Source organism: Chanodichthys erythropterus, chromosome 13 (genome assembly GCF_024489055.1).
Source record: "Chanodichthys erythropterus isolate Z2021 chromosome 13, ASM2448905v1, whole genome shotgun sequence".
NCBI classification, from domain to species: Eukaryota; Metazoa; Chordata; class Actinopteri; order Cypriniformes; family Xenocyprididae; genus Chanodichthys; species Chanodichthys erythropterus.
The window spans coordinates 13,110,764-13,123,702 of NC_090233.1; the positions used below are offsets into that span (position 1 = coordinate 13,110,764).

The 12,939-nt window shown below is 38.0% G+C and overlaps 1 protein-coding gene across 1 annotated transcript; it reads right to left on the bottom strand.

The window, feature by feature from the left end:
- Nucleotides 1-2,186: 2,186 nt before the first annotated feature.
- On the bottom strand, nt 2,187-10,642 carry tbx3a (T-box transcription factor 3a). The gene is made up of 7 exons (XM_067406109.1): nt 9,108-10,642; nt 8,228-8,495; nt 7,747-7,893; nt 6,305-6,381; nt 5,930-6,084; nt 5,008-5,630; nt 2,187-4,299 (listed from the first exon to the last, which is right to left on the bottom strand). Exons 1-7 carry the CDS (start codon nt 9,497-9,499, stop codon nt 3,880-3,882), a joined length of 2,082 nt encoding a protein of 693 aa, XP_067262210.1. The 5' UTR covers nt 9,500-10,642; the 3' UTR covers nt 2,187-3,879.
- Nucleotides 10,643-12,939: the final 2,297 nt, after the last annotated feature.

A 12,939-nucleotide genomic window follows, 5' to 3' on the forward strand; every position in this document is an offset into this window, starting at 1 on the left:
CAGCTATATCAAAAAGTGCACACAATACTGCAAGGTGATGCATTATTCTGCTATTGTTCTCTGCTTGTTTATGCATTATTCTGCTATTTTTTAAACTATTCTTTAAAAAAAATACTGTATTGCTCACTTAAAATGAACCCAAAGGATGTTGGAAATTAACATTTATTAATATGTTTAATAAAGGAGCATTTATTAATAAGTTTAATGAATAATAATTAAACCATAATCATTTATTAAATTGCTTATTATTAAATGTTCACCTTTTGATTATTATTTTTGCATCTAGTAATTGTGATTTTTAATTTCCAACCTATTTTGGGTTCATTTTAAGCCTGACATATAGTAATTTTTAAACAATAGTTGGGTTAAATAAAACTGCCCAGCATGTTGGTCAAACATTTAACCCTACTGCTGGTTAAAACAACCCAGTACTGGGTTTGTCCATTTTCAACCCAACTTGGGTTGTTTGTAACCCAGCATTTTTTAGAGTGTATAGGTCTATATTAATAAACTTGTTTAATGAGCTAATAGTTGTTTAGTACTTTAACTATTAAGGACAATAAAGATGTGAATTTAAAAGAAAGGTATTTAGTTTACAAATAAAATATCATTTTGAACACAGTATGAAATTAAAGAAGGTTAGTAAAGTAAGAAAACAAGAGAAACGCTACAGAACCTGCAGTATTTTCAAAATATTAGTAGATGCCTGTAGAGTTCTGTCACACAAACATTTGAAAATAAATATTTTTTTGGATTTAATCCATCGTTCTCTCAGAATGAAAGTGAAAGCGGTGATTCTCAGAGCTTCAGATCACCAGCAGGTGGCGCTTTGATCCCGTTGATCGGCTGCTGCAGCTCGAACACAAAGATGGATCCTCATACCTAAATGTTCTTACTTATTTTTAAACTATATAGATCTTACCACCATTACAACAAATTATACTGGCACTGGATTGCGACATTGAACATTTGCCGACAAGCACGAATGATTTTGCAATCAAATCATATCAAATGTAGAGAGTCACAGGTTCAATCACGCATTAGGCAGGCAGTTTTCATCCTTTGTAAAATAATTTGGTGGAAACTATTATAATTGGGAAGGAATTAAATAAGACACATTTGAGAATGATCTAATATTCCCATCAGCGCATATCCTGCTGGAAGTATTGAATTCGAATTATAGATGGTCCGTGGTCTTATAGTATTGTCAGTCGATTTTTATTTTAAATTTTTTTATTTTATTTTATTACGTCGTTCAAAATGATGATTGAATTATTTGCAGCCTATATTATGTATCTCATTATCTTTTGACATAAGTGTGAATTCTGTGATTTACTCGCGCTCGAGTCGCTCCAAACGTGACTTTATTTCTTCTTCGGAACACAAGAGGTTACTTTGAAGAACTCTGGTCTCAAAACAACATTCGACCCGTCTGAGTTTCATTATATATATGGACAGAAAAAACAGAGACATTTTCTTTTGTGTTGCAAAAAGAACGAAATGCATTCTGGTTTGGAACGACATGGAGATTAGAAAATGATGACAGATCTTTGTGTGTGTGTGTGTGTGTGTGTGTGTGCATTATCCTTTTTAAGACTTCTGCAGATTCCATTTCAATTGCACCAAACATTTATGAAAGATTGGCCATATCTGGAATCTACATTCATATATTTTATTTTTTATTTTATTTTAGTGTTTTGACATAGAACACGGGGAAGTTGTCTTCACCTCGATAGATTTAGAGTATTGTTGTATTGTTTTAATAGAATATATATTAGTCAAACAGGCAAACACTAAAACTCAGTCTGACCTCTTTACCTAAAGAGAAGGTTAACCGTACAGCGATACATATTTAGGTCAGAATCCACTATGATTCTTAATTGATATATTAGTCATTCATGTTGCTCAGAAAGTTATCAGCATTGCTTGCTGTAAACGGACTCCTTCATTTAGACTTTTAATTAATGACACGTTAAATAGTCTGCTTTTTGAAGTTAACATTTGCGAGAACGTTTGTATGCATGTGACACTATGCTCTTTGACATGTACTTTGCCCTGTGACCGCTGGGTGGCGACTTCCTTGACTTTATCACAGCAGAACTCAGACGCTCCGTCGCCGCCGTGTAATAAACACGACTCTGATAACGAAGGCGCCAGGTGAGCAATAGAAGGAGCAATTGCGATAGTTTACGTGGTGTTTATCACTGTTCTTCAGCGCCAATGCCGTTACTTATTAACCATACTTTATACAAATAAAGATATACGCGATAAACTCTGACTCGAGGCTCCAGAGAGTGAGCAGTCAAGTTATTTTACATTCTTTCAGGTTCACATCGATCTAATAAACATGCACGAAAGGTCTTATAAAGCTTCCTCACAGCTTGGGAAGAGTTCATTCTCTGACATATTTAGATATTTTCACTTTCTCGGTATCATCCTTCATGAAGGAAGTATCTTCCCTACATCTGTCAACACGTGAATGAATAGCTATTACAAGTAGAATCACTTCATTTTGATTAGAACGATTATTTGGTTAAAAACACGCAATTGCAACCGTGTATTTCAAAATGCTAGAGTGTCGAAAGTTTTGTCAGCAGATCCTGATACAAATTAAGCAAGTTGGAGTCCGAACACAATGGGAACACAATGGAAAACCTTTATTTCCTTACGCGTTTTCTGCACTTTTTTGGGGGGGCAGTTTAGGCTCATAGGTCACAAAAAGTCATTTTAAACACACACTTTGACTAAAGCATTTTTAGTTGCTGAGAAAGAAAAGTGTCATCACTTTCAAGCCATTGATGCATTGTGTTATCGCCTTTAATTTGTATGAACCAAAGCACTTAAACACACAACAGTTAATCAAAACGATGATGGCACATTTATTTTTTTCCGCTAGAGAAACTAGCGATGTGTTGTTACGAGTGAAATCGCAAATGAGAACGTAATCAACAAGGAAAATGCTCACAAACTATTTTACACACATATATCAACAATAAATTAAGTTAAGCTCCCTCAAACAAACGAACAAACGAAGAACCTCAGTTATATACAAGCAATATTCATATGAAATAATTACATAAATATGTTATATATATATCGTTATTTACATTTGTATTTATTATAACCATTTTTGATCCATATGATCCCTTTTAGCTGGATTTTTATTAGCAATTTTAGTACCGCGTCTGTTAATCTATACAATTAATCAGTGGTCTGTGGACTGATTGACAACTTTGGACATTAAAACAACATAAATGTTTAACTAGACTGCCTCCCTCAATTTACGAAAAAGAAATAAATAAAAAAAAATTACACATATATAAGGGTTTACTGTGAAATCTCCGTCACACTGCAAAATATTCTTTAAAAACATTATGTAGATTTCGTGAATTTGCGCTTCAAACTATGCAGAATAAAAGAGTTAACTTAAAAAACAGCAGTCTTGATTAGGTCTGGTCTTTGACACGCTATATGCCTCCGGTAAATTTAAATCATGAATGTTTTCAAACACATCCGATAAAGTAATATCGGATTCAAATATAGCAAGAACCTATCAGAGTGCATATTAAACTAAATCACTATCAACCTGACGTTCAACATAAAGAGGAGCAGCAGCTTTATTCATTTATTCAGTCTCTGATATCCTTTTGCCAAACTGTTCGCTGTTCAATACTTCTATGGTATTCAAATTGTTGGAGGAAAAAAAAAAAAAAAAAAATCAAAGTTACTGTTTTAATTTAACAAAAGAACAACATACATATTACGTGTTTATTTTTGTTTTACCAAAGTGCATTTTGAGTCTAAACTTATTTCTCCGATGCAGGTCCGTATTGTAAACGGGTTAATCGTCGTACGCAACATGTCTTCATCATGCCCGGTCTATGGAGACACACTGCGTGCTCTGTCCTGTTTGGATTCGAGTCCACTGACCAGGCGCTGGATGCTCTGTAACTCGGTGCTTGAATCTTTGTCGGTGCAGGTTTTTGGTGACAGTGATACTGAACCGGACGAACGGCTGGTGACCTCAGAGTCCAGAGGAGCTGAAGCGGGACTCGTGTTCATCCCGTCTGCCTTCAGATCCATGGCACTGCTCGCCATGGGTGGGAGAGCTGTCGTAAGCAAAGTGCTATCGGGGACGCTCGCTAAAGAGTAAGGGCTGTACCTCAACCGGGGCCGCACCGCGTTTAGAAAAGGATGACGATGGACCGATGAAGAGGCGGCAGATGAAGCAGCAGCCGCGGCGGCCATATATGTGTAAGGATACGGGAAGAGACCTCCAAAAGGAGACATAGCAAGACCCTACAGAGAGAGATAGAGAGAGATTAATAAAATATAACATCTGAAACGGTTTGTGCTCATCATACACAGTGCAATATGTTTGATGCAAACTGACTTAGAATCAACACATGAACGTCAATGGCGACGAAAATTGGATGTTAAAAAATGCCGTTTTGATCAACACCAGAGGTAAAAAATGTGTAATTAAAAATGTACAGTTCAACAACTCTGTGATTAGAAGAAAATCAGAATAAACCCTGTTTATTTTATCAAGCTTTTTGGTTTTCTTGGACCTATGTTTATATTCAGTCATTTCTTGACACACACATATGCATATATATATATATATATATATATATATATATATTATATATATTCTTTTTTTCTTTTTTTTTTTAGAAAAAGTGGTAACATGCAATTGCAATTGTTACCTTAAAGATCTATACCTGATAATTGCTACGTGTTACTGTCTGCACACATCCGTCAAGAACAGCTTTGCTGCTAATCTCGAGCAACAGTTGTCAGTTGTTCTATATTTGCTGACAATTTATGGACTGTGCAACAAAGACCATTAAACACTGCAAGATATGCCACGCCTTGTTTTTTTCCCCCAGAAGACCTAAATGCAACCACAAAATCGCTAAAATGCTTCATACACATCCTGCAACGGGTTAGGGCTATAGGACTGAAGCATCCATGCCACTTGCTAATCAACATTAATGGTCTTACCTGCGACGCCAGCACGTGCTGCTGCAGATGGAAGGGCAGCGGTGCTCCCGTGAGGCTCTGTGAGGGCGATGGCATGCTGCTCGTGTCCATCGAACTGACCCCTCCGGAGGAAACTGCTGCCAGTATGGGGCCCATCCCTGCGGCCATGTTGGAGAAAGCGCCTCCCATATTGAACTGACTAGGGTGTAAGAGGAAAGGGTGGGCACCACCCAAGTGATTGAAAAACTGCTGCCCGGCCAAACCCGGCGGAAATCCGAAATTGTGCAAGTGGTTTTGATTTAAGTGCGCAGCCCCGTCTGTTTGGACAGTCAATGGCATGTAATTCTCTTTGCTCACTGTCCGGCAGTCGTCTGTTTTGGCCTGCTCCCGGCCTGGACTCTTGAGCTCCTCACCGGACCGAGTGGTGCTAGAGATGAGCGTGATGGGACTCTGCCGTGAGTCCGCACGTGTTTTCTCAGTTCTCCGACCGGCAGAGTCACTTTCACCAAAAAGACTTTTGCCTAAACTCGCATCGTGATCCTTTGAATCCTCAGTCGTGGTGGAAATTTTGCTCGAGTCTGGGCCCTCTTTCACGTTCCCATCTTTTTCTTCGTCATCACTATCTTCATCACTGTCACAAAAATCTGCGGGAAGAAAAATAGTGACAATTCATCAGTCAGTGGCAACACAAAATGCACTAATTTGGTGTCTTACATTGTAAAATACTTGGGAAATTCTGCACATTTTAATCACATGCAACAAGTGATTAGTCTGGATATTCTAAATCTTTTCTTTTTTTCTTTCAAAAGCAAGAGCAGTCTTTAATCGTTAGCCTGAGAACTAATTGGACGATTCAGTTGTCATTGCAGTCAGATTTCTTTGAATATTCTTTTAAAAAATGTTGATTTGATCAGAAATAAAATGGACATACTGCTTATCATACCTTTCAAGTTCTGTCCAACAGTTGAAACCGCAGGAGACGAAGCCTGGCGAAAACATTTGAAGGACGCTTGTTCGCCCGAGGAATCGTCTGACGTCCCATTTTCTTTTTTCTGCTGCTCCTCATATGAACGCATCGATTGCAGAGCCAGCTGTTTTCTGTATTAAGTAGTTTTCGAAGACAGAACATTGAGAAAAAATGTCAGTGCAAACAAACGAATAATTTCAATAAACATGTTTGTGATTTTTAATGACTCTCTCTTTTAAACGAATTAAATGCATTCATGCAAAATGCATGCCTCTATAATAAATAATTGTTCAGAATTAGAATAACTAGTTGTTATGGAATTCTATAAATAAGCAACTAGTGCAGTTGTACCTTTTTTCGCGTCTCCCGTTTCCAGTGTCACGAAATCCTTTTGCAAAAGGATTGTGATCAATTTTCAGTTGTGTTATCTGAAATATAATGACAGGTAATCGGAACATGAAAAAGTTATCTTGTATGTTTTTTTTTTTTCAGTTTCATCAACCTATTGAATACTCTTTTTTTTTTTTTGCACGTACTTATAGCATATTCAAGGGGCATTTTAGGACTCTGACTCATTTACGATCACCTTTCACATTTTATAGTTTAATTGGCTGGCCTATATGCTTTTTGTATTAAAATACCAATATTATGCCTGTAGAGACTTGTCTAAAAATAATTTAAGTTATTTTCAGAGGCAACACTGGCATTTTCAGGAAACAAGAAAGGCATTTCCATCTCATAAATATTGGAAACATTTTTATATCTACAACCTCACAACATGAATTCAATCTCCTCTCCTTGTCACCCCATAAGCATTTAGTGTTGTAACAGTTTGTTCCTGGAGTGTTAATATTTCAGCCATTTTCTAAAAAATAAACACACACAGATTCTCTTTTTCTCTTCTTCAGTACCTCCCACTATGGCCAGTCCTTCCTGCTCATTCACACACACACACACACACACACACACACACACACACACACACACACACACACACACACACACACACACACACACACACACACACACACACACATTGGGTTTTCATGTTTTGAGGACTTCCAATAGACATTGTAATTTTTATACTGTACAAATTGTATATTATATCCCCGTACACTACACCCATCTTAAAAAAAACTTTCAGCATTTTTAAATTTTTAAGAAACACCACTTAATCCTTTTTTTTGTTTGTTTGTTTTTTTTTGTTTCACTTTATATGATTTATAAGCTGTTTTCCTCATGGGGACCAAAAATGTCCCCACAAGAACAAGGATTTAGGATATTGCCATCATTTTGTCCCCACAATGTAGGGTTTACCAGGAACACACACACACACACACACACACACACACACACACACACACACACACACACACACACACACACACACACACACACACACACACACACACACACACACACAGAGGCATGTTTCCATTAACAAACTTTTGAATAACTGCTTAAATTTTGAATAACTGAATTAAATGGAAGATAACATGAATGTGAAAGAGGAGAAAGTGAACCAATGAAAGAGTGTGTGTTTTCTGTTCAATAATACTATTGTCCATGTGTGAAGGCTTTGCATTTTGATGTAGGCCTCAATGATAAATTTAATAATAATAGAGAATAAATGCACTGCATAATAACTACAAGAACGCATATGACAAAAGTACTGAAAGCACCAATCATTACTTCTCCCGTAAGGACATGCTCTATGTAGTTAAATATTTAGTGCAAAGTATTTAGGTAAACAGTTCATTCAGATTCAACACAGAAAATTCGTAATTACCAACCTTGTCATTCTGGTAGGCAGTGACAGCAATGAAATCAGTCTCAGGGAACACGTAGGTTCTGAACGTGCTGTATGGGAGTTTCAGTATGTCGTTGGCTCTCACAATGTGAAATCTCGGCTGGTATTTGTGCATGGAGTTAAGTATCGTCTGAAATATAAATAAGGCCGCAATTTCATAAAATATTCTTGACTTCCAAACATTTTCATAGAGGGTAAATAAATCGTATTTATGGGGCACACTTTCTGCATACTTTTTGTCGACTAACAAGTCGAAGCCTGCGATTTTTTCCCCTTCTATTTCACCTTTCTTTTCTGCTCGGATTGTATTTATAAGCATGAATTGAAATGAAATTTGTCTTTAACAATAAATACATAAAAATAAATGCAAGCACTGAACACATGTATTTGAACAATAACCACAATAATAATAAGCTAATAATAATAATTGAAAAAGTTGAGAGACGTAGCTAATTGGTACTTACAAATCCATGCTTGTCGGAGATGTTATTCGTCAGTTTAAGTTTGTGAAAATTGACGACTTTAGACATCCATTGCTCTCCAGTGGCCGGACTGTCGGGGTGAATGTACATCCGTTTTGGCATTTCGGGGTCAGCCTTTCCCGCCACCATCCAGCGAGAGTTGTGAAATTTATACCTGCAGTCGTCAGCCGCAACAATATCCATCAACAGAATATATTTGGCCTTTTTGTCCAAGCCCGTGCATCTGACTTTAAACGGAGGGAACATTCGCCTATGCAGAAAAGACAGATTAGCAGAGTTATATTTCTTATCTCAGTAGCTACAACAAGAATAAGGTTGTGGGGCAAAATTCTGCACAATTTTGCTTTCCAGAGAAACATTAATTTCAGACATCTGAGATGATTTTGTTGTGTGTGTAATGGTTAGGCCCAGCCATTAACCTTAACGTGAAGAATAATACGAAACGGCAAAACTAAGTTACAATCAAACCGTGCTAATTCGACAGCATTGCATAGGCTATTATTTTTTATAATAATGCAAGCTGTGAATTTCACTGTTCAAAATGCTTTTATGGAGCAAAATGAATACTTGCTATTTCAGATGTTAGCATTCGATGAATATTAGATTCAGACGTGTATAGGCCTAGTTCAAGTTGGGTTATATTTTTTATTCAGAAACATTTGCATCCACATCTCCCAACCATAAATTAAATAAACAATAAAAAGCGATATTCAGCTATCATGTGTCCCATAATTGCTCCTCAAAAGAAACCCGTGAGTCACTCAGATCAATAAAACAATCAGTATTCATGTTTGATAACTACTATAATCTCGGTTTCTGTTTGACTTAATTGGAGGTCGTTTACTGAATAATTCCAGTTTACCTTCCCGATTTAGTGATAACCATTTCTGTGCCGCGCTTGTGAAAAAGCTCCCAGAGTTCTTTGGCTTCTAGGTGCACTTTCGGGTCGTCTTCAACCTCTTCCTCGGGCTCGAGTGTCTTCAGAGGCCGGAGATGCGCGGTGGCGGCTTGGTGTCCCAGTGAGGAGAAGTGAAGGCCGGTCTCTGCTGCGCCCATCAGCTGCTCCATTATCGGTTTGCCCAGCGCCCCGGGCAGGGACAGGGAGCCGTTGGGTGGCAGTGCCAGGGCCGGGAAAAAGGGCGGCTGGTGACCCAGCATTGCACTCATGGCAAATTCCGGACCCCGGTGAGGTAAAAACGGGTGATATGCCATACTGGATCCTTGAATAACTGGATCTCTCATCGGGAAGCTCATTCAAGTCCAGATAGCAGATGCGGTGTTCCTTAAAACGAGCGTCTGGATGTACAATCAGCTAAAAATCTGCGCTGGAGAAGTGCTTCACCAAGTCCAGCGTCCCTGCGACGCCTCTGTGCGTGAGTCTCTTAATTGTTTCACTAGCTGGATTCCAACAAAGTGTGTAAAAGAGAAAGTAAGAAACAGCTATCCATTAATCTTCGCGGCTGCCGCTTGTCTTTTGTCAGCGCACTATGAAATTGAGAAGAAAAAAAATTAAAGGATGAAATTAAAGACGACCGAGTCACTGTATGTCTGCTTGCGGCATGTGTCGGTTTCTTGGGCTTTCTTTAAAACAGACATTCCTGTAATAATGAGATCGTCCCGAGTCCTGCCAAATAGATGTGTTGAAATATTTCGTTGCCTCGGAATAATTCCTCTGTCTTTACTTGTTGGAGGTATACACCTTCACACGCTCGCACACACACGTCCTCTCACGCGCACACACATTTCAGCAGAGCGCGATATGCGGAGAACGGGGTCCAGCACAGAGATATTCCCAGTGCTTCTGAACTCCATAGGCTTCAGCTGTGTGGATGTGTTGCATGTTTCGAGCAGCAGCTCTCTGTTGATTGGCTCTTTGACGCTTTCGGACCAATTGTGTTGCTCTGTAGGCGTGGTTTTAACAGGTCGGGTGGAGGGGAAAGACTTCAGACTTATAAAAAGGTGTTTGAGAACTATTGCTGCCGCGAAACAGCGCTGCCTCGCTCGCTGTTGTGTGAATATGTCAACATCATTAGGACACGCATCTGTCGGTCTGTGGGACCCAGAGAAGGTGAACTTCCAAGTCTCGTGCGCACAGCGTCACTGTTGGCCTCTTTTCGCGCACAGAAGGTTATGTATTGCTCCAGATGAGCGTTTTACCTGAGAAACGCAACGGGGAAAAGACAAGCGCGTCAGAATAATTAACATTAGTGAAGAGATGCACATTATTAATCTGGAGATATTGCAGTTCATCAGTGTTTGATGCTATGTATGAAATAGTAAAATGCTCTGCCACGAATAATCGTGTCCAAAATGTTAAATTATGCTTTCATTTTTATTTTAAGACACTTTTTTACAAAAGACCAAAACAACACGATTTTTTTTTATATCACTAACAAATAACCTCGACTAAACTCAGTTTATTAAAAATTTAAATGTATCTTTGGAGGAGGGGAAATGATTAGATATATATATAAAAAAAAAAAAAAACAACAAGTTGTTGTTTTTACTCAATTATCAGTCTTGCTCAATTTCGAAATGCCCCAGACAGGTCGCATGTTGATAAGTGAATGCATCTGTCTTGTTTGTCAGTGTCTGCAGTAGCCTAACACTGGCGCCCGACACAAAACACTAGATTAATTCACACGTAAACAACAGAGGGTCGTGGACAGTTAAACAGTGCATAAAAAGTGACTCAATTATCTGGTCAGCAGAGCAGAGAACCAGACTGTGAGATTTATCACCCTTCATCAAGTGGCCAAATACTGTCACTGGTCATGTTAAACCATCTCAAAAGCAAATCTGTTCTGCGCAGTTTTAATAAGCAATGACGCAGTAATAATATATAGCTATAGGCAAAGATAATGAAATGAAAGCATATAAATGCAATGTGAGATATTTAGTCAGTCCTTGGGTCGCTATGCGTCCGTGTGCATTTTTACTAAACTGTACATTTTACAAAACATATTTTACCCTGACGGATTGCTTATGCAGTTAATGAAAATAACACTGTATGTAGTCTGATGACTTCTTATTTATTGTAATCGGCATGATTGGGATTTTGAAATACTATTTCTGCTGCACGTGAGCGCGATCTGTGTGACACGTATACTTGTTTGTGAATTGTATATGAATCCTATAAATAAATAAATAAATAAATATTTAATCTCTAGAAATTATAATGTTTCCATAACATGACAAAATGATCTATATACACGAATGTATTCATCGCAGGTTTCCCGACTGAACTCACGTTGCATCAGCATCTTGATCTGCTGATTTCTTTGTTTTTGCCTTGGTGTTAATTCATTTTTAAACAATCATCTCTAATCCAATTCATTTTAAATGTGGCAGTTAAAAGGAATGGGTTTTACAGTGGTATCTTTGTTCCTTCAGTGGCTACCAAGTTCATTTAAAAGCAGCCTCTACAGATTGGTCAGTATTTACAGGTTAGTTCTCACGGATCACAAGAAAAAAGTAAAACATTTCCCCAGTAATTTTTTGTTTTGTTTTGTTTTTTGAGTGAACTCAACATTTGCTCATTTTTTGCAGATATTTGAGCATTGACTGATCTGTGAACAAATGCCACTGAGGTCAAAGAGTCGTACAAGGCAAAATGTGGGAAAGCCTCCGTGGTCATTCTTGATGCAGTATCTCCATAATACGGTTTCCTAAATCTTGGAGGAATGTACATACCAGGAAGGCAAATCCTTTGCATTCTTCTGAGGTATTCAGCAGTTTTCCCCACTGACAGATTTTTTTTAATCCATTGGCACACAGACGGCTTTGTTTAGAATTTGATTGTGATGCAGTACTTTTTATTCAGGAAAATAATCTATCATGGTCTTGCTGACCTTGAAATCATTCAAGTCAGAGACTTTCCTCCATATACACTGGTGATGCACAAATGCCACAGGCACATCATTTCATGAGGCGCTTTATAACACTGGGGTTGTGAATTTTGGCACCACTTGAAGTTTTGCCACATTTGACAAATCAGTACCACAATTTCAAGTTCTGCACCATTTTCACCAATTCATTTAAACTGTCCTGTGGTTGTTTTGGAATAATATCCCATCTAGCCTCTCAAAAACTTCTTAGAAGAATTTGAAAATTATGTTTAAAATATGGACTATAGCACTTCCCAAAAGCATTTCATGCCAACTTCCCATGCATTTGCCAGAACTTACCCACTCTCACTGAAGGTTTAGTCAGATTGGATGATAAGCAAAGAGATCTGAAGTTTTATGTCAGGCCTCTGTGTGCTGTGGAACTTCAGAGATTTGGCATTTACTGCTGGGAAATTCCTGACAATTTGCCGCAGGGCTGTCAAGTGTGAATTTCTTTCCAGCATTACCAGATTTTTATTCAATAAATGCTACCAAAATGTTGTGGTGAGGATGTTTTTAGTCTTTTCCTTTAGAGCACACAAATTTTCATCTGCATTCAACTTGATCATTTTTTAGTGAATAGGTAATTGTAGCTGCTCCCCATGCAAAATTCTTCACATCTAGGTTCATTTCAAGAAAATGTTGCTCAGTGTCTGCAAAGTCCCTGAATATATACTGAGATTTAAATAATTCTGGACACTCCCACTATGTTTGTCTGCAACTGGGTCAAGAAAATTAAATCATGGACAAACTAAATATGAAATTCCAGAGAATACGAAATAAATGTTCTTTCCCGGGATTCTGTCC